At 34.5% G+C, this 22,561-nt stretch overlaps 1 protein-coding gene across 4 annotated transcripts in view; it reads left to right on the top strand.

Annotated features, from left to right (window-relative positions):
* The window catches only part of LOC110456878 (cGMP-inhibited 3',5'-cyclic phosphodiesterase A-like), an 84,907-nt gene that overhangs the window by 39,835 nt on the left and 22,511 nt on the right, over positions 1–22,561 (top strand). For 3 of the 4 annotated variants that reach the window (XM_021507908.1, XM_021507907.1, XM_021507905.1), the window contains exons 2-4: positions 8,155–8,415; positions 11,298–11,969; positions 21,853–22,179. In XM_021507908.1, the coding sequence (XP_021363583.1) occupies positions 8,155–8,415; positions 11,298–11,969; positions 21,853–22,179 (1,260 nt within the window). The remainder of the gene's footprint in view (positions 1–8,154; positions 8,416–11,297; positions 11,970–21,852; positions 22,180–22,561) is intronic. The other variant, XM_021507909.1, reaches the window with a different exon arrangement.

Below are 22,561 nucleotides of genomic sequence, written 5' to 3'. Positions count from 1 at the left end.
CTGAATCCTGTTGAAATTGATTAGGAAAATCTTTGATTTCTATCACCGATTTTAAAGGTTGCAGATGTTTTGGCCTGGAATAATGACAGTTAAAACCTGAACTTGATTTAAATTGTTAAATAAACAGATCATGTCAAGCAAATTTTGGCACATTTATTGTCATCTGAGTGACGAAAAGCTCATGATCTAAATGATGGACCATTTGCTCCATTATACAGGGATTATGATGAATTTGAAACTAATAGAACTGTTACAGCTCCATTGGTTTAACTGTCTGTTGGGGCTTTAAACGAGGATAGTAATGTCCTGCCCAGCATTGACATGTTTATGTCTTGTTCTGATTTCAATTTGATGTTGGTCATAGCAGTTCTTCAGTGCCAGGAGAACTTATGATTCCATTGTTATACTGATGTAGGTCAAGGTCGTACTTACGGTGCGTAGGAATTCCATAAGTGGCAATTATGTTAAAATGACTGTTACATAGTGATCGTGTGTCGACAGTTGTTTGTGTTTGATTGGAATTTAACACCACTTATACATGTACATGGGGCCAACTATTTTGGTCAAGTAGTTTTTGGATAGGCTGGTTTTCAGAAGGCGGCGGAATCATCAATAAACAAAAACTGATGTTCAAAACAAATAAGTTTATTGAAATAATTGAAATGAAGAGAGTGTAAAATGATTGATATGAGGATGATGTAAAAGTAATGAGATGAAGCAGTGTTTTTGCAAGACATGAAAGTTTGGGGTAAAATCAGGTATGAATTACAAATTCTGACCCCTTCATACGGCAAGCCTCCTACAGTTTGAGGGTCAAAAGCCAGCATAGAACAAATCAATGAAAAACAATTAACTTTATGATAAACAATGATTGAGATCTGGAAAATGCATAGCAAATGAGATTAAGACAATACATGGAATTTATAACAAATAAGATTAAGACAAAAATAACCAAAAATATATTAAGACAATGTAAAAATCCTGATTTTGGAGATGAAAAACTGATAAGATTAAGATAAAAAGGTATAAGACAATGTAAAACATCCTGATTTTGGAGATGTAAAAACTGATAAGATTAAGATAAAAAGGTGTAAGACAATGTAAAACATCCTGATTTTGGAGATGTAAAAACTGATCAGATTAAGACAAAAAGGTGTAAGACAATGTTTAATAATGATGATTAAAACAATGTAAAATGGTAAAGACTGAGACAATGTAATACTGTTGAGATTAACAAAAACAATGTAAAAAAAGGGTATTTCTGAAGTCTGTGTGAAAGAAAAGAGGTTACAATATTATACAACATACAAGATTCATACTGTGGAAAACAAATAAACTGAAGATAATATACATTAATATATAACAATGATCATGATTAAGACATTAGTATATAACAATGATCATGATTAAGATATTAATATATAACAATGATCATGATCAAGATATTAATATATAACAATGATAATGATTAAGACATTAATATATAACAATGATCATGCTTAAGATATTAATGTATAACAATGATCATGATTAAGACATTAATATATAACAATGATCATGATTAAGACATTAATATATAACAATGATCATGACTAAGATATTAATATATAACAATGATTGTGATTTATACATTAAAATGTAAAGCAATTAAGATTGAAAAATATTATAAAAGGTTAAATTCCTGTTAAGCTAATTCTCTATTAAGGGGTTTAGGGTAGAGCCAATGCCGTGGTTTCTTCAAGTGTGGAATAATCTGATCCTGATCTTCCCCTAGTCAGTGATATATTGTTATATAACAAGAAGACATTGCTAATAGTAAGACCTGTTTAAGGTTAAGAAGAGAAAGACAATCGTAAAACAAATTGAATTAAGACAATTTTGAAATTTACTAACAAATGTACATTGTAGCTTTAAAGTGCCAATATTATTAATGCATAATATATAAGGACTTGGCGAAGGCTTTCTTTTAAAAATGAAATTCATATCTTTATTTCAACTTCCAATTGTCTTTTTCAGTAACTTGCCAAATCAAATCCAAGGATTTCAAATGTTGAGGAGATTGAATCTCACTTTATATGAGTTTTATTATCTGAGAACAGTACAGCCTGTATATAATCTAGGGTGACTGCCAAGACTTTCCAGGCAATGTTTGACCTGTATTTACCTTGACTTGTTTTCTCCAAGGTGACCTTGACATTGTGTGTAACATCTCCAAGGAATTTCTAGACTCCTTATACTAGATAGCATGGCACAGAATATGGATATCAAACCCATCATTTTCCAAAAATTGGCTTCATCACTAAATCTGATATGCAATATCTAAATTTCATCTTAATATTTTATTTGATCAGTTAGAGAGTCTATTTCCAGTGAGTGCATATTGCCAGTTTGCCTGTATGGGTAAGGTATGTTACATATACCCATTCCAACCCGCTCATCTCTTTAATATGTTTATACACCAGTCTTGTAGATCAGCAATGCTGGTTAGTCTGACATAATATACACTTTGAGAATGAGTTTGACATATAGGAGAGAGATGTGAGGGACAGATAAATTACAGCCTGCTCTACCTCGCCTTACAAATAATTACCCCCCCACCCCACCCCCCCTTCCTGCTTTACAGGGCTTCAGTTCAATGCTCATGTATTACCTGCATGCTATAATATAAACAGTTCTACCATTTGAAACATCTCATTAAACCCTCGTAAAAGATATAGGCTGAAGATTTAATGTGGCATAACCACGGTCTGTATATCCTTGTTGCCACTTCATGCCCTCCGAAACGTGGCATCTTTGCATGGCAGTAAATGCCACTCTCTGCTTGCTGGTGAATTATGTTTAAAAATGTTGTGCATGAAAGTCTCAAAAAGGGAAAGAAACAGTTTCCGCTTTAATCTCATGAATAATTTGTGTGGAATTCTGGTCCAGGTATTTTAACACAATGACTTGATGAATTTAGACATAATATAGCATGCTTGTTGTCGACATTTATCATCCGAATGCTGCCTTTGAAGAGTTATGTTTTAGTAAGAAAGATCGGTTGGTGATTAATTTTTGAACATCTGGATATAAATGCATTTAGATTTACATCAATTTATCCACTACATATAGTTAGATCAATTATTGCTAGTTTGGTTACCTATAATCTTCAACTCATTCACCCCTGAAATGAACTATTCCAAAAGTTTTCATTGGAATTGTGTCTTCAGGGGTGAATGATTTAGTAATTGACGGAAGCCCTCCACCAGAATGATCATTTGAACAGGATGACCTTCATTATTGAGGAACAAATTTAAATTGCATTTAAAATTTTTATCGCGTTTCGTTGCAAGTTCATTGCTGTACCGTGAAGTTTTAGGGGGTTGTGAGGGGGTACAGGTGAGGAGGTTTTGTGAGAGAATGCAGTGATGAGGCGATACATACACAGAAGATCTATCTGGAATGAGTGTGTACTATTGTGTGGCCCAAACTACTTCATCTTAATCCAGTTTATCATTCTACATATCCTTGTAATAAAAAGTAGAAGAAGCCGGAGATGAAAGGCCTGGCCCATGGGGTTGTTTGTTCTCTTGTTTGTAGTAGGCCTTGTAACAGTACTGCTATAGAGTTGGGGGTAAACCTGGTTCATCCTGTAGCAAATCAGGAGCAAGCTAGTATAAAGGAACACTATACAGCACATCATAGGTTCCAACAGATAACACATTCCTGTCTGTATTGATCTATTTCAGGTATACTACTTTTCAAAGAGCTGAAGACTCCAGTCAGTTTTGACTTTTGAAATCATGAGCAATCTCTACATGTTACCTATTGCTCGCATTTAATTAAATCTTTGCAAAGAACAGTTTTGAATTATGGTATTGTACATTATTGTGTTGTGAAATAGTTACTTATTGTTCAAATTTAACTACATCATTGCATGGAACAGATTTAAATTATGGTATTAATTGTACATTATTGTATTGTGAAATAGGAGTATTTTCAGAAATTTATTCTCTATGAAAATTTGAAAGGTTGGAAATGATGTATAAGGAGGTATTTCAATTTTTTTTTTTTTTTTTTTTTTTTTTTTTACAATTATGATGATTTATTTTACCAAAATTTTGATGAGACATGTATACACTTTCTCACTCTCTGCTGTTTTGTTGGCCTCACATGTTATAACTCAGTCCTCACACTCGATATCAATGATTATAAAATACAGTATGACTGATGTAGGAGGATGTGTCCATGTCATTGATAAAAAAAACATTGTTAATATTGCTAACAGAGTGCAGGTTGAGGTATTTCACTCTAATTATTTTGACAGAATCTCTGCTTATTTTCAATTTAGCCAAACTTTAGGCATACTTTTACATTATTTAAAAAAAACCAAGTTATGTCACTATCTTTTCCTCCAAATGTTGAAATGTATTTTCTGAATTTGCTGATATTTTCAATGCAATATTCAAAATGATAAAAAATTATTGAGATATAAAATGGTCTTTGTCATAAATATAATAAGTCTTTCCATATCTAGATGCTAGTGGTGTAGCAATGTCATTTATTGCTATATTGCAAATCAGGGTTGTATCATTAATATATTTATACATGATTTGCCTGAGCAATATATATCGGCAGCAGCATACTTTTTAATTTGACCTAAATTGTCACTGAAGTGTTTGTATTCAATGAAAAAAGTTCTACAAATCAAGCAATTCAAGACACTGATCAGCATTGTTTCGCACTTCACTTCAATTACTACTGGCCTGTTGTATTTTATTAAGATAATAGAATTGTGTCACCATATCTCAGTAGTATTTCTTCAAATTTTGTAGTTATATTGCTTTGAAGTAAAGACAATTTTCTGCCACAAAAAAAATATAGGTTGTCAGAATTTTAAGGATTTTAAATGGAAATTCATGTAAAAAAGAGTAAATTTTGAAACACACAATTTTTTGCCAAATAATGTCAATAAAAATGATACTGACATAGATAGGTATTGCAATTACTGTATATCAATTTCATAAATGCTGATATTGTGTAAAATCAATTATCTATAAACAATTAAAAATTGACATTTTATGATAAAACCATATACACATAGTAATTGCATGTAAGAGTTATTGTTCTTGAAAAACTTCACAGTAGTGAAATAGGTAGCTGGTTTCCTGAAGTACAGTAAAATGGACACATGTGACTTATTGATTAAAAAACAACTGAATTAATGCCTGGATTGAACACACTGTTCTGTCAATAAACAACACACAATATTCATCAGTTTATATTAAACATTAGAATATGCGGAAATTGTGAAACTGTCTCCCTACATTGGGTTTTCAACTAGAGATGTACTTTCTATTTCCGCTTAGCAATACACTCCTATGACCTTAATAATCTTTTACCTTAAAACAGTTACATCTGTTCCTCCTGGTCTAGTCAGACTAGAACTGAATGTTGTTGTAAGCTTCAATACATTGCTAGACTCACATTTTATATTTTTCGTCACTTCTAAACATTCTTTTTATCCAGACACAAAAGTTGGCTGCGTGTTCCTTGTAACATAGAAGAGGTTGCTGAAAATACATCAAGTAAAACCAATACATTTTTTCAGCAGAAAAAGATTTGAATTGTTTTATCAATAACAATAGGTATATGATTTAATGTGTGATGTCTGGGATGTTGGACGCCTACAAACGGAACCTTAGTGTGATAAGTAATATTGAAATGTAGGATCTGTTGCCGACATGTCTGTGGGGTGTCTACATCTCTAGGGTCTGCTGATTTGGAATCCAATAGTATGAGATGTCTTGTATCTCGAGTGCAATATGTCTTTGACCATAAATGCAATGCATTTGAACTTTTAGTATGAGGTGTCTTGTATCTCATTGTCTTGGACTTCAACCTTGAGGTGTCTAAGACTTTAAATGTGAGGTATCTTAGAACTTCAAGATGTCTTGGACCTTCAGTGTAAGGTGTCTTAGACCTTCAGTGTGAGGTGTCTTAGACCTTCAAGGTGTCTTTGATCTCCATTGTAAGATGTCTTGGACCTTCCATGTAAGGGGTGTCTTGGATCTTCAGTGTGAGATGTCTTGAACCTTCCATGTAAGGTGTCCTTGACCTTAAGTGAGAGGTGTCTTAGACCTTCAAGGTGTCTTTGATCTCCATTGTATGGTGTCTTGGATCTGCAGTGTGAGGTTTCTTGGACCTTCCATGTAAGGTGTCTTGGACCTTCAGTGTGAGGTGTCTTGGACCTTCAGTGTGAGGTGTCATGGACCTTTCATGTAATGTGTCTTTGACTTTCAGAGTGAGGTGTCTTAGACCTTCAATGTTAGGTGTATTGGACCTTCAGTGTGAGGTGTCTTTGACTTTCAGGGTGAAGTGTCTTAGACCTTCAGTGTGAGGTGTCTTGGATCTTTAGTGTGAGGTGTCTTAGACCTTCAAGGTGTCTTGGACCTTCCATGTAAGGTGTCTTTGACTTTCAGGGTGAGGTGACTTAGACCTTCAATGTTAGGTGTCTTGGACCTTCCATATAAGGTGTCTTGAACCTTCAGTGTGAGGTGTCTTGAGGTGTCTTGGACCTTCCATTGAGGTGTCTTTGAATTTCAGTGTGAGGTGTCTTAGACCTTCAGTGTGAGATGTCTTGGACTTTCAGTGTAAGGTGTCTTGGATCTCTTTTGTAACATTTCTAGGACCTCCAGTGTGAAGTTTCATGGACCTACCTGTGAGGTGTCGCAGTATATATAGGTGTAGTAGACATTTAGAAATCAGTATGAAGAATACATAACTTGCAGTGGTAAGTGTTTAAGACCATCATGTAGAGGTGTCTGGTAGGCGCTTATATAAGTCCTTCTTGAATTATTCAATGTGGCTTACCATGTTATATCTGTGTTGGATATGAATAGATAAATTAAATCTAAAGAATTCATTTGTGAAGAAGAATGCAAAAAGATTTAAAATTTAAAATATTTTAGTTCGTAAAAAAGGTAACACATCAGAATGTATCAGAATGTAAACTTTTCTTTAATGAATAGACATTCATTTTAGGTCTGCATCATTCTGGAATAGGTAAACCATGTAATTTTCAATGTACATATCCTTGGCCCTGAAGGCAGCATATCGTGTTTCAAAAATGTGTTTTTGCCAGAAATGTAATCTGGTGTCCCATAGCTAGTCTTGCAATGTGTCGCCAAATATACCAGGCAACCTTTTCTGGAAATTGGCTTTCAACTGATTTGTTAATACAAACCTGCCAAAAATAATCTAATTAATGGAAAAGCTGCAAGCAGGATGCATATAAAAAGATTTTGTTGCATGCTTTTTCGACCATCCTTGGTATATTTTTTCCTGTAGATTTTCACTTTATGGACAAATAATTTTGCTCTATTTTGTACACTGTCATTAAATACATTTCCCACTAGACCATATTATGATTATAAGATTAATTAACCAGGGTCAATTTCACAGTGATATATCAAATATTACTTTTGGATACACTGACAATCTTTCGTTGAAGATTCTGAAACATTGTACATGTTCAACAACACTTTTTTTATGCTTGACTCTAGAATGGTTCATGCAGGTCATGCAAAGTGCTAAAATTGAAGTCACAGTTTTAAAAGTACTGGAAAAAAGGTCTTTCCTGGATTTTTTTCAATATTCATTAAAATATGCATATTATGAGAGTATTAAAATGTGTTCATTTCAATGAAGGGATTTTTCAAATTTTGGTTCATAAAGAATTGTTCCAAGTTTTGCCATTGTCAATTTTGTTTTTAAATCTGTTGTGAATATTTTAAATTTCAAATCTGAGGCACTTTTTCCCAAAATCTGGACCTGGAAAACTTGAAGAAAGGTCTAAATTGCTTAAAAAGTCACACGTACGAATTGTTCACAATCGGGACACTTTTTGCAATACTGTCCAGCTTCGTTGATCGAGCCGCTGGTAACGCAGCTGTCTCCTAATCCAGCCAGTTTTACAGGGGAATGAAAGGTGGCTAGATTTTAGGGGCTCCACTAAACTATCTTGTTTGTTTTGGTATGAGAATCCAGACAGAGTACAATTAGAAAACCGACCAAACTGGAGGTACGGCAGACATGTAGTATATAATCAATACACAATTTCTTGGTACGTGTTCTGGCTTGTTATTAGTCTGTTCTCCTGTTTTATATTTGCAGTGTTCTTCAAACAGTTTTGAAGCGGCGATCCTCGGAGAAGCCCATGGTCTTATCACGGACATGCTTGCGGATGTGTCATTGCCACCTAATGTGATCAGTGGCTTGAGAACTCTGGGAAATCTTCTCAGACCAGCGGAGAGTCATTCGTCGTTCCACAAACCCCGAGTCAGTCCCCTGGTGTCCCTGACCGAGTCAACCAGCTACAGCTCTGACAATGAGGAGAGTCCGTACACGGGGGAACGACCCAACATGTTACCCAAGGTTTACATCCTTACTTGTACTCTTGTAGGAAATTCAATCAAGGTGGTTTGAATAATGATTACAGAATTTCTGCCAAATAATGACTCTTAACCCTTTCACCCCTATGTAATTTTAGTAGACTCTACAATGCATTGATCTGGATGAGTCCATTATGGTCTACAGTGGTGAAAGGTTTAAGTACAGCAAGGAATGGACTCCATTTAGGCAAAGTTGAAATTCCCTCTTATAATCCTACATAAAATTCTTGGCAGTGTTATTCATAGTTGTTTTTGAAAATGTTAGGATTTTGAAATTTTGAGTACTGTTTATATTGCAGGCAGTTTCGTTAGGATATTATATCATATAATGTAGTAAAACCAGATTTTATGGTAAGGTAGTTCAGTCTGCATTAAGCCTAGATTTGACAATTGTGAATTTGATGAATGTTATAGCAGATTAAGGTAGGGTGCCATTAAGCTGTCCCCTCTGGTTTCCTTGTTGTTCAATCGTCTCTCACATCCCTAGTCCTAGTTAACATGTCCCTCCCTCACCCTTCACATTTCCAGTCCTAGTCAGGTAGAAAACGGGATTAGCTTTGTCCGAAACAATCATCAGTGATCAAAGCGGGCCAAGGGATCGGTTGCCATATTGATTGGAAGTAACTGCTTGATGGGGAAAATATTCCCTCAGATAATACATGTTATTGAAAGATAAAGTAACTAAATCTGGTTTATCCAGCATGTCGATTATTGCAACACCTCGGTCAGCGGTAATTGTATCGATAACAACCTATGTCTCATCAATAACATTGTACCTACATCTTAAGTAGGCTTCTCCTCAATGTTGCACACAATTCCCATTTAAGTTCTGATTTAAATTTCAGCCGATTTCTTTACTCAGCAAAAGTACACTTTGAAACTGGCATGATAGTTATTATTGCATTCTTGACGGCCCATCAACACAGAAGAGGTCATTATTCATGTCTCTATATATTAAAACCAAGAAATAATACTGCTTCTTTATATTTTCAAGTCAATTTCTGGTTTCAAATCATTTTGAGGTCTTTTGTAAGATTCGCTATCAACAGTCAGTCATGGGAAGTTTATATGGCTATTTGAGGTTTTTAGGATGTTTATAAAATTGCAGAATAATGGGATGTCTATAAAAATTTAATGGTTTAGAGGTATAACTTATGTACTTTTTAAGGATTTATAGTTTAGTTATGGAATTTTTATAGGGATTTAGAGTTATAACTTATGGGGTGTTTATAAGGATTTAGAGTTATAACACAGGGAGTTATGACATGCTATTGCAATGTTTATAAGACTCAATGTCTATATAGCTTTAGAGTTACATTGGACGTAAATAAGACATTATAGGCTGTTTATAAGGATGCGATCTCATTAATGAGGTGTTTATTTTGCTGTAGGGCTTAGGAATTTTCTTGAGGATTTTTGAGAATTATTCAGAATATTTGTTTTGGAGAATGATATCAAAATTCACCAAAATATTGTATATCGCGACTTTTGAAAATCATTTTGGAATTCCTATGCATGTAGATTAATACTGAATAACAATTTTGGTGAAAGATTCTAGATGAAAGATTCCTGTTAACGGCTTACTAGGCTTACCAGCATTGGAACAACTAGACCCTGGTGTATCTCTCAATGACCTCATCAAATATGCATTAGATTGACATCAAGTATCGATCAGTTTGTGAGGATCATGTGGGACACGCTGAAGGATGAACATCTCGTCACCGTGATTAATTTTGACGACAAAAGAATTAGGAATAAAAAGAGACGGTCATTATCACAGAGCATACGTGAATGCACGCCAGTGTAATTCAATAGAATTTGGGCATTTGTTTATCATTCAGTCATAAAATGTCGCAACAAATGTCTTTCAGGAAATGTAAGATAAAGTGATGCCTACAAATTTTCGACAAAGAATTCTAACAGGCCAAACCAGATCTGACTTGCTTCACATTAGGGGTATGAAAGGAAATTCAGGTTTATTCAAATGATGGAGCAAAGGTCATAAGAGGCTCCAGAAAGAGGCCAAAAGGGGATGATTTTGTGAAATATGTAATAAAAAATAAATAATCTTACAATGTTATACAATTGTTTCAACTTTAATTTGGTATAAAAAACAGGAATCAAGGTTGTACATTTTGGACATTGGTTATCAAACAAATTTGAAGTATTTCTCTCCTAGTGCAGAAGCTAATTGCAGTAAGGTTTGAGTATGACAGGAATGAAGTGGAGTAACTGGGTCTCACACTTATGATCTTTTTTTAAATTGAAGCAGAAAACATTGATCCTTTGTACTTCCTTTATACATCCAACAGAAGCACGACCTGATTTTGTCAATAAGAGTAGCGTCTTCAGAAACAGCGAAGATAATTTTGTCTGATTTCCTCACAAATGTACTGCTGATAATCATATGATTTCTTTTTGCATCAGATGCAGAGAGATACACTCAGATTTATCTATAGTGCCTTTTGGTTGAAATTATAACAATAGGTGTAGCTGCGATATGTCTTTCCAAACTTTCCCTCAGTATTGTCCGATACTTTGAAACTTGAAATTTCTCAGTGGGGTAATTTTTTTGAAGTTTCAGTAATTAATCCTTTACTGGTACCTGTGTTAGCACTATTCTTTTTAAACGTAGGGTTCCCAAATTTGGATGCACAACGGTACATGCAAATAGCATGAAGAAATATGGGTTTCCTTTTAATTTCTTTTGATACAAAAATATGAGCTTATGTGGCCATTGCATGTAGTTGTGTTAATATATTACCGCTTACATTGAAAAAGTATGATCTTGACTTTAAAAGCAGAACATGTAAGCCTGACCTTTGATACTGTGAATCATTTTGAATTTCATTTTTATCATTACAGAAGATGCGTAGGAGTCTGCCGCCAAGCCTGATTCGACGCATGTCCACCAGTACCTGGACAACCACCACCTCAGCAACAGGCATGCCCACGCTAGAGCTGGAACCTTGTCGGATCCGAAGTTCAAGCTTCCGACACTCTCGTGATGGAACACCAGCCTCCAGTCCGGTGGGAAGCCGTAGTAATAGCCCCTCCCCAAGCTCCCCAACAGTCATTCTAACAATTCCAAAATCACGCTCATTCTCTCTTGCTTCACCCTCACCTGCGGGATCTAGCCATTCCAAGCGATTTTCACGTAAAAGCATGGCTTCCTCTGTCCAGGGACTGGAAAGTTTCACTGGAAGGGGGGATAGCTTATCATCATCATCATCATTATCTTCCTCTAAACATATCAGTTCATATTCTACTAGTACTACTAAAGAAGATTCTGACTTATCCCCTTCTGCCATGGATGAGGGAGACCGATCTAAACTGCCTCTTTTTAAAGAACAGCAGATGACCTCTCTTCGCAGGCTAAACATTACCTCAGATTACGAGAGTAATGACTCTCCCAGTAGCAGTGATCATAGTGACAGTGTGCTGACCTCTGATGACCTTGTATCAGGGTCGCCTCCCAAAAGGCCCGTGTACAACAGAGGGTCATCCTCATCTCAGGCAGCTTCACAGTTTAGAAGGGTAAGTGGCATGCTTTGGAAACACACCCCTGTTAGGTCATTGGCCCTTGTTGTAGGGGTCAGTAGTTGGTCGAAGTTCATGTGTCTTTTAGTGATATGTCAAAGTTTGTATATCAGACTAGAAAATCTAATTAAAAATCTCTTCTGTCATTCAGCTGTTTTAAAATCACTGCAGCTAAAATTTTAAACATTCATTTGGAACTCAAGGTCAACTTTTTACCTTAGAATGAAATTAGAAATGTTATGATTTTGGACTCAAATTATAGTTAAGAAATACCAATTGTGGTGAAGAATGATAGATAGGATTTTAATGGATTAGATTGATGGTTGGTAGAACAGCTAGATGAGGAAGATAAGATTGATGCATTAGGAGATCTAGAGTATCTGTCATCTGTGGCTAACTTTCTGTGTGTACAGTTTAGAAGAAAAGTGTCACCAGATTGCATGGTTACTTTTCTGAGTGTATGGTAGGTAGAAGTATCTCTAGGCCAGGTCATCCTTCTGAGCATATGGTGTCGGTCAAAAGTATGTATCACTCTGGTAGCCCTTGGTGTTCTGTGTACAGTGTTCAATGGTATAGTTCACCTGGCATGGTTGATCTTCTGAGGCTATGGTGGATTAAGGAGAATCCATCACTCAAGCTAACCTTTTGAGTGTATGATGAAGATTATAATATATGTTGCCCTGGTAACCCTTTTGGGTGTATGATGTAGATAATAATATCTGTTGCCCTGGTAACCCTTTTGATTGTATGAAAAAATAAATGTATCTGTTGCCCTGGTAACCTTTTATGTATATGATAGGAGATAAATGTATGTGTTGCCTTGGTTACCTTTTTGATTGTATGATATAGATAAAAGTATGTGTTGCCCTGGTAACCCTTTTGAGTGTATGTTGATGAAGTATTTGTTGCCCTGGTTACCCCTTTGGGTGTATGTAGATAAAGTATGTGTTGCTTTGGTTACTCTTTTGATTGTATGATATAGATAAAAGTATGTGTTGCCCTGGTTACCCTTTTGAGTGTATGTAGATAATGTATCTGTTGCCTTGGTTACCCCTTTGAGTGTATGTAGATAATGTATATGTTGCCTTGGTTACCCTTTTGAGTGTATGTAGATAATGTATCTGTTGCCTTGGTTACCCCTTTGAGTGTATGTAGATAAAGTATGTGTTGCCCTGGTTACTCTTTTGAGTGTATGTAGATAAAGTATTTGTTGCCCTGGTTACCCTTTTGAGTGTATGTAGATAAATATATCTGTTGCCTTGGTCACCCCTTTGAGTGTATGTAGATAATGTATTTGTTGCCCTGGTTACCCTTTTGAGTGTATGTAGATAAAGTATTTGTTGCCCTGGTTACCCTTTTGAGTGTATGTAGATAAAGTATGTGTTGCCCTGGTTACCCTTTTGAGTGTATGTAGATAAAGTATTTGTTGCGCTGGTTACCCTTTTCAGTGTATGTAGATAAAGTATTTGTTGCTCTGGTTACCCTTTTCAGTGTATGTAGATAAAGTATCTGTTTCCCTGGTCACCCTTGTATGTATATGATAAGAGATAAATTTATCTGTTGCCCTTGTCGATGTAGGAATGCCATAACACTCGAGGCTGTTGAATGGTACAACACACTGTACCAGTACTTAATGTTTGCATCATATGTATGATCATAATATATGTACGTATCTGCCCGGAATATACGCTATGCTCTCCTCATGCAGTATATATATAAACTATACTCTTTCCTTGCAAAACATAGATATACTCTATGCTGTTTCTGTCATACCTAAATAAACACGAGTCGTTTAACGAGTTGTTAACAAACATACCCTATGCTTTGCCAGTGCTGAACATTTGAGAGTTCTGTGATGTATTCAATCTCAACTCCAATCAAATATCTCATAGATATAAACTGTTGCTGATTTTAAGTTTCCATTTAATACATTTTCCATGGCCGAAATTTGTTGGCTGATTTTCGCCCCTGAAATGATGTACAATTATTGACCATAATACTATACAAAAAACGTACACAAATGTGACATTTGCTACTTCTTCATGTAGCCAATTTTGACAAAAGTTTCTTCAACCAATTAAGTATTATTTCTTAGCCAAGATTTTTTTTATTCATTGAGTCAGTAAAAAATCTGAGATAGCAAGCATGGTCTCAAGTAAGCAGAAACATTTTGTTGTGGTTCAAATAAAAAAAATCAATCAGGTGAGCAATACAGGCCTGCCGGGCCTCTTCCTTGGCTGCCTTTGAAAATACAATACACTGCACAAACAACAAGATTTCATGGTCACATGTTTAAATAAAGGAGAGTAAAAGAGTGGTTCATTGATTGGAAAACAGACAAACAGCAGTAAATGATGAATTCAGTACATGAAACAGAACATCTCTTAAATTATATTGAATCTGAAGGTCTGTGTTGTTCTTTCTTTGTGGATGTTTATTTTTCCAATTAGAGTAACTGATTGATTGAACTGGAAACCAGAGGTATCACTACAAATGAAGGCATCATACATATAACATGCAATCTCTTTTTTCACCTGTCTTTAAATACAACTTCAAAGACACAATGATTACCCACAAGTGTGTCACTGCATGTATTTCATTAAAAAAATCAATTATTTTTTCCTGAAACATCAATTAACACACAACGAGTCTCTGTCGTGAATTTAAATTGTCTGCAAATATTAATTCCATTGATAATTACCATCAGTATTGAAATAGCACCATTTTAACTGATAATTCAAGTATTCATAAATTTAACCTACAAGGCAAGTTCTCAAAAAAGAGTTGGCATGTCGAGATAGTAACACTTTGATAAAATGCACCTCATTTAATTTGCCACCTCACATGTACTGCCAACATATTTCATTGCGCTTTAAAAAATAAAAATAAACTTTATACATTTCCCTCAATTTATCGCCAAACCCAAACCCCAAACCGCCTGCCAATCAAGGTCAACGTCACTAAATCATAGATCTCTCCGTCCTCCTACAAGTGGAGGGGAATCTCTACACAAACAATGTTACTCCCCAACGTGCCCTACTACTGAAACTAGGCAGTATTAATTTACAGTAACATTTGAAAATAGCATCAAATTATCATGAAAAATCCATACACATTGTAATTAGTGATTTTGTTTACGTTCATACATAGGTTTAAAGAAAAGGCTAAGTTTTTTTTATTTCCACAGAAGAATGTCCTCAATAATCATCAGTGTGATTTTGTTAAATTTGAACATTTCGCTAATTGTTTTGTTTTCTTTTCAATGACAAACTATGTTCATAATTATATTGCATAACAAAATAGATTAGGAAGGAAGAAAACTGCTTTCAAGAGGGTCTGGTATAGTATGATTTTGGCTGTGGCTGATATTTTGCAAACAGAATTTCATATATGGATATACAGTGGTTCAAAATAACATTTAAAGCAAATAAAACTTACAGAAGATATTTTTCCTTTCAAAAATCTAGAAGTAATTTGCAAGACTTGACTTCATTTAGTCATCATTTTGAGATGACACATATTTTCATGATTTATCTTGTTCTTTGAAATGTGAAAATTATAAAACATTTCGTTTGACGATAGAATTTCATATTTTGCCCAACATCAGTTTATGGTAGTGCACATGGTCGCAGACTGAATCAGTGCGTACGATACAACTATGCCTAATAAGGATTACCTGGAGTGCTATCCTTCCAAGATTTAATTTTCTTCTGACAAATTCAATTAATGTAGGAAACAGTGAGAATATGTTTCTGCCCGACTCCTGATTGGATTACAGAATTGCCCAATCAGAAAGAAATATTGTGTTACAGCCGTGTCTGGCTGAGATTGGAGGGTATTAGACGTTTTCAATATGTTCGACAGCCAGCTTACTAATTCAATGAGTAATACTTGGAAGATGAAAATTAATCACTATTGCCTAAAAATATTTAATTAGATTCAATGCCTGAGACACGATTGAAGAACGAATCAATAATTAATATCATAGTGAGGTTGCTTCATATTCCTTGATGGAGTTGTACCGGGAGGAAAGGGGGCTGTAAGGTTGTTTTTGAGAGTTTACGTCTTTGCAACAGCATATTATATATGGTGACAATGGAATGGGGTACTCCAAGGTTTCACACTGTCCATCTCGTTTTCTGTTATCATCTCCGTAATGTCAGGTCAGCTGAATAATTTTATGAAACTTTATAGATAGAAATTACTTAAACAGTGTGTGATGATGTACTTATGTCATGTCATATCTCTTAGAGATCCAAGCCAGGGTCAAAATTTCATAGTCACATAATCAAGTGAAAATCATCATCTCATCATTGTACATTGTACCTAATATGTATTTGTGTAATGTAAGGTTGTCTAACCAGTCAAATTTTAGTTACTGGTCACTCGAAAAGTTTTTAGACCAAGTAACTGGCTCATTGGTCACCTTGATGAACAGTAAACAAAATTACCAAAAGTAATATTCAAAACGTATTTTATCTACATCTACACTAATTATTCAAATACAAGTAGGTAAGTGATAAAGATTTATAGATGTATCGGCTATATTTTGTGTGAGCAAAAAATCTAAGAAAAGGCACCTGTGAAAATTTGATAAAGTTTTCATCAAATGGATTGAATATAACTTGGATTTAGTTCCCTTAAGTTTGTGAAGCACCCAGGGCATTTAGTGTGACAAATAATGTATGTGTACCCCCCTTCAAAATGTGAAACACCCAGGGTACATAGTGTGATAAATAATGTATGTGAACCCCCTTCAATTTATGAAACACCCAGGGCACTTGCCGGAGAAATAATGTATGTGAACCCCCCTTCAATTTGTGAAACACCAGGGCACTTAGCATAACAAATATTGTATGTGTACCCCCTTCAGTTTGTAAAACACCCAGGGCACTTAGTGTGACAAATAATGTATGTGAAACCCCTTTAATTTGTGACAAATACTGTACCTGAAATTTTCCTCATGTTTCTCCATGTCCAGGCTAATTTCATATTCTTGCTAATAATACAGTATTCAGGCTGATACATAGTGGACGTCCTGTGGAAAATGGGTTTATTCCGGTGCCGATGACCAATTAGTATGCCTCTCTGCATTCTCATATATATGGCAATGGATATCCGCCTTAATTCATTCCTACTCACAGAAAGAGAAAGGTCATCATGTGGAAGGTTTGGGGTCAGTCTTGAATCATCACAAACTCATTATGTTCAGGGCCTGATTTTATGAGCTTAACTCGTAATCTACAATTCATCTGTTCCTTTCAACTTACCCAAATTTAATCTGAGCCGAGTTTGACCAGGTAACCAAGTAAATTGCATTGTTCAAATCATCATCCTTGCATGTTTGTGACCAATATAAGGGGCAGTGTTAGAAAATGAATAAATATGCTCAAGTTTATTAAATGCCAGGGTTTGTAAGTGTGTTCTAGTTGTAAAGAATTTGTTCTTACCTTACAACACTGCTGTAATAAATTTTCCCAAAATCAGGTGAGATTATAGGCCCATTGGGCCTTTTGTGTTTATACAGGGAATTATATTCATACTAGTATTATTTGCAAAAGTTTATAAAGTCCTTATCATGAAGGAACGGCAAAAACAGGAGATATTGGTAATGTGATTGTAATCATTTTTCAAAGTTTTATCTGTGACAATTGTAATTTGTAAGGATCGTCCTGGGAAGGTCAGAGTTGAAGGTCACATGTCTCCCTCTGCCATGGTAGCCCACACCCGAAGGCCAGAATCTCTGCATGCTTTCAACAAAATGTTTGCTGCGTTGTCTTACTAAACCAACCTGAATGTAGGACTTATGTTACTGGTGGCCCTAGTCTGTAGCTGTTGTTAATTGAATTCAGATATCCTGTCAGAACAACACATTGTTGTTATTACCAGTGTAACAGTGCTGTTTTCTTTTAAAAAGTTGGATCCTTAGTAGGTAATTTGATTTAAATCAAAACTGAAGACATAAATTTCACATTTTTTGGGTGCTTGTAATATTTTCTTCAAAAATGTTGAACTCCAATTACACTGCAGAATTGGAGGGTGAAAGGTCCCGAAGCAGGTCCTATTAGTTTTGGCTCAGGTGTAAAAATATTAGATCTATTATAGGCAGAAATATTGCAGTGAAGAAAGTCAATAACACATTTCCTTTCAAACAACTTGTTTTCCTAACATATAGATGTGGCACTAACACTAATGTTCATTTTAATCAGTGTGACTTTTACAGCTCCTCATCAGCTATACATCTCAATTCATTTCCAGCCATTTGTGATTGGTCAGACATTTCTCCTATTGCATCAATGCTATGTTTCTAGCTTTGTTGTGATTGTTATTATGGTATATGTTACTTGCTTGCTCAATATGTTTAGTTGCTTCTGAATTAGACTCATCTGAATCACTGATTTTACTTACTCTTGGTACGTTTTACTTTTGTGGGATGACCCACTGATATAATACATATGCCAATGTTGAGTAACTCATTTATGAATTATATCATTATTTAGTGACTCAATTATAAATTTTCTCAATATTGAATGGCTCAGTTATACATTATATCAATATTGAATGGCTCAGTTATACATTATATCAATATTGAATGGCTCAGTTATACATTATATCAATATTGAATGGCTCAATTATAAATTATATCCATATTGAATGGCTCAATTATAACTTATGTCCATATTGAATGACTCAATTATGAATGATGTCAGTATTGAGTTGCTGCTCAATTATAAATAACGTCAATATTGAAGGGCTCAATTATCAATTATGTCAATATTGAGTGGTGCAGTTATATACAATGTCATTATTCAACGGCCCAATTATAAATTATGTCAATATTGAGTGACCTGAAGATAAACTATTGTATATTATGTAATTTGGAACTAAATGATGTCTGTTCAGTATGCTTTTGAGTATATATATCTATAATATATTTCATAAATATTGAGTGACTCATTGACAAACGTTTAGAAACTTGATAACATTAACAAACATTGAGTGACTCAATAGCATTAACAAATGTTGAGTGACTCAATAGCATTAACAAATAAACAGTGACTCAATACCATTAACAAATAAAGAGTGACTCATTACCATTAACAAATAATGAGTGACTCAATACCATTAACAAATAAAGAGTGACTCAATACCATTAACAAATAATGAGTGACTCAATACCATTAAGAATTAATGAGTGACTCAATACCATTAACAAATGTTGAGTGACTCAATACCATTAACAAATGTTGAGTTACTCAATGACATTAGTAAATGTTGAGTTACTCAATGACATTAGTAAATGTTGAGTTACTCAATAACATTAGTAAATGTTGAGTGACTCAATAGCATTAACAAACATTAAGTGTATCAATAACATTAGCAAAGGTTGAGTGCTTCTGTAATACAATATATAGATACTGAGTGATTAGCTCAAGAACAAGTTATACAAATGTTATGGGACTAAGTTGCTTAACTTTTTAATGACCAAACATGCAAATTACACAACAGTAGAGTGGCTCATGGATAAAAGATACAAGTGACTCAATAATAACTTGTAACTAATGATACATGATTCATTAATAAACTTCATACACTGGAACTTTTTGTTCAAACACTTTTGTTTCTGAAAATAGGCGTTGTAAATAATTTCTCAGATTAAAATATTTGGTTTAAAAAGATGAGGGATATTTTTCTTAACAAGTTTCCAGCTGTTACAAAAAAAATGATGATAGTAGAAATTATGATTGATAATAAAATCACTGTGTATTTAAGTTATAATATTTAGACTTATTATTACCTAGAATTAAAGAAAAAGTGAAGCAATTTTACCTTTTACACAAAAAATAACATCTTCAATACCACTTCAATTGTTATATATGAAATTTTACTGTATTTGTTTCACATAAAGGCCAAAAATTGGGATAGGTAGTGGTGGAGTTTTGGAAGAAAACCATTTGTGTCAGACATCTTAACTTCAAAATCATATTTGTTTCTGAGTGGAAAGAGTGTTGTGAATTTTATGGTGAACCTGATAATGATTTTTCTCTGTAAAGCAAAGTGTCAGGAACAGTCTGAAATATGTGGTAAGAAGTCCGTCTCAATTCATCAAAATCTGGGAGAAGGCTAGACGTTCTGATGTCCTATTGATTTCTGTAATAAAAAAAGCTGTATGTGAATCTTCACTGAAATTTATAGAGGAGAAGAAAATCCATTTGAATGTCAGCCAAAATGTTCCAGATTAATTTGACAACATTCGACAGCAGAGACCGAATCGTTACAAAGAATTAACATTTATGATCTTAAACTTCCATTAAGGTTGTCAGATTCTACTTTTCTCATCAGGGAGAATATGAAAATAATTCTGTGCCCTCCATAACATTTACATTTCGCACCTCCCAACTTGTGATAAACATGTTTATTTTCCAATAAGAGTCCACGGTTGATAGAAAAGAGGCGGACTATATCAATAAATTAAAGAGATACAAACAGTTGTGGTGTTCAATATGCCGGAAACCAATAATGGTGGTACCGTAATTATATTTGATTTCCTGAAGATACCAGCTATACACATCAATATTTGAAAATTAACTATTAAAACTCAACTTTATTGACAGATTGTCACTGATGGACAAAATTACATTTTCTGGTAAAGGTCAGGTACAGAATGAGACTTATTCTGCTGAAATAAACAACGGCTATATAATGTGAAACAAATTCATGGGGATATTCTATCCAGGTTGGGGTTCTTTATTTCTTTCACAGTATTATTATGCTTACAAACTATTTTGTTGATATAAACCTTTCATTATTCTCACAATCACTTTATTATAGTTAGGAGTTCCAGTGTATCTAGTATGAAAACTATGAAAATAAAAATAAAAATAAATGACATATATTCATCTATTTGATACTTTTACACTTCAAGTACAAATTTTATGAAATCATATCCTGCCACAAATCCTACTACAAATTACAAATCTGTATAAATCCCTAACAAACAGTAGAGACCTCACTATGGTTAGACATCCTATGCAATATTTATTATATCATCCCCCCCCCCCCCCCCCAAAAAAATATTTGAGATATACATGTAAGCACAGTGATTGTCAGCCAAATGTGACAGGGGAGACGACTCCCTTTTCAGAAATAAAAACTTTTAAGTGCTAAACCTATAAACCTATAAACCTAAAACCTAAAAACAAACAACAACATTCTGTGTTGAAATAAAACAAATTAAATAAATTCAAATTATGTTTTACATACCATTTAAAAATAACAATAGCTTCTAGTGTTGTTCTGATGTCTTTCTATCTTCTCAGATAAACAAATGCAAAGTAAAATTGTAGACTCTATATTCTTATTGATTCAGAATGAAATAGAAAATAGATAAGTTCATAATGAGAAATCTTAATCTGAAAAAATAAAATATAAATCCAATTAATTAAAAGGAGGAAATAGTTCAGGAATGAGTTGTAATATTAAAAAAAAAATTCTAACATTTTATATCGTAAAAAAAAAGAAGTACTCAATAAAATATGTGCAATAATATATATATATAAATAATAATATAAATAAGATTATGACTTAGGTCCAGGTATTTATCAAGAATACTTAAACACAAGTAACAGTAGTCTGTTAAATCTTCAGTAGAATCAGGCCCTGCTTGTATAAAACATCCCAACTCTTGAGATTTCCTTAAGTCTAAGATTTCCCTTAGACAAAACATTGCTTGAGATTTTTCTCAACTTTGAGATGTTTTAAACAAGTGCTCTGTAGCAATGAACTGTGTGATGTAAAAAATGTAATGTCTGAGCCATCTGTGAATTATAAGTGTTATGTATGAAGCACATATGTGGATTATCGTATTTTGACATTCCAGGTGGTCCATGATACTCACATAGCGGACGAGCTGGGCGTCGATACAGCAGAGGACGCAGATGAAGAAGACGTGGATGACCACGAACCTGATGAAATCCCTTCCGTGGTTCCAGAGGTTAAAAAAGACATTTCGCATGTGCCGGTACTCCCCTCGCTTATTGACGGGGAGGACCGGACGGACAGTGCTGAGTGTGCGTGTAATGAACATCTTCCATATGATGTGAATACGATTGACCAGTGTGAACTCTTACACATACATAAATTGAACGAGTGGGACTATCCTATATTTGATTTATCGGATAAATACCATGATACAATCCTCAGTCGGGTATGTATAATGTGATTGTCACGATTGTTTTTAGGTCACCTGAGCTTTGCTCAAGTGACCTATTCCAATCGCTTTTCGTCCGTCGTCGTCCGTCGTCCGTCGTGCGTCGTGCGTAAACTTTTACATTTTCAACTTCTTCTCAAGAACCAGTGGATGGATTTTTTTCAAACTTGGTCAGAATCATCCTTGGTAGATGAGGCTTCAAAATTGTAAAATTGGGATTCCTACCCCCACCCCTGGGGCCAGGGCGGGGCCCCAAAGGGAAAATTATCCAATATTTCAAAAATCTTCTTCTCCAGACTCACAGGTACTACAGTGATTTTCTCTACGTGGAAAGAAAGATCATCAGGGGCTTTACTTAAATTGTAAATTTCAGGACCCC

This window comes from Mizuhopecten yessoensis, unplaced genomic scaffold (genome assembly GCF_002113885.1).
Source record: "Mizuhopecten yessoensis strain PY_sf001 unplaced genomic scaffold, ASM211388v2 scaffold8937, whole genome shotgun sequence".
NCBI classification, from domain to species: Eukaryota; Metazoa; Mollusca; class Bivalvia; order Pectinida; family Pectinidae; genus Mizuhopecten; species Mizuhopecten yessoensis.
The sequence above is the reverse complement of the archived record's forward strand: the minus strand, read 5'-3'. Positions and strand labels throughout refer to the sequence as shown.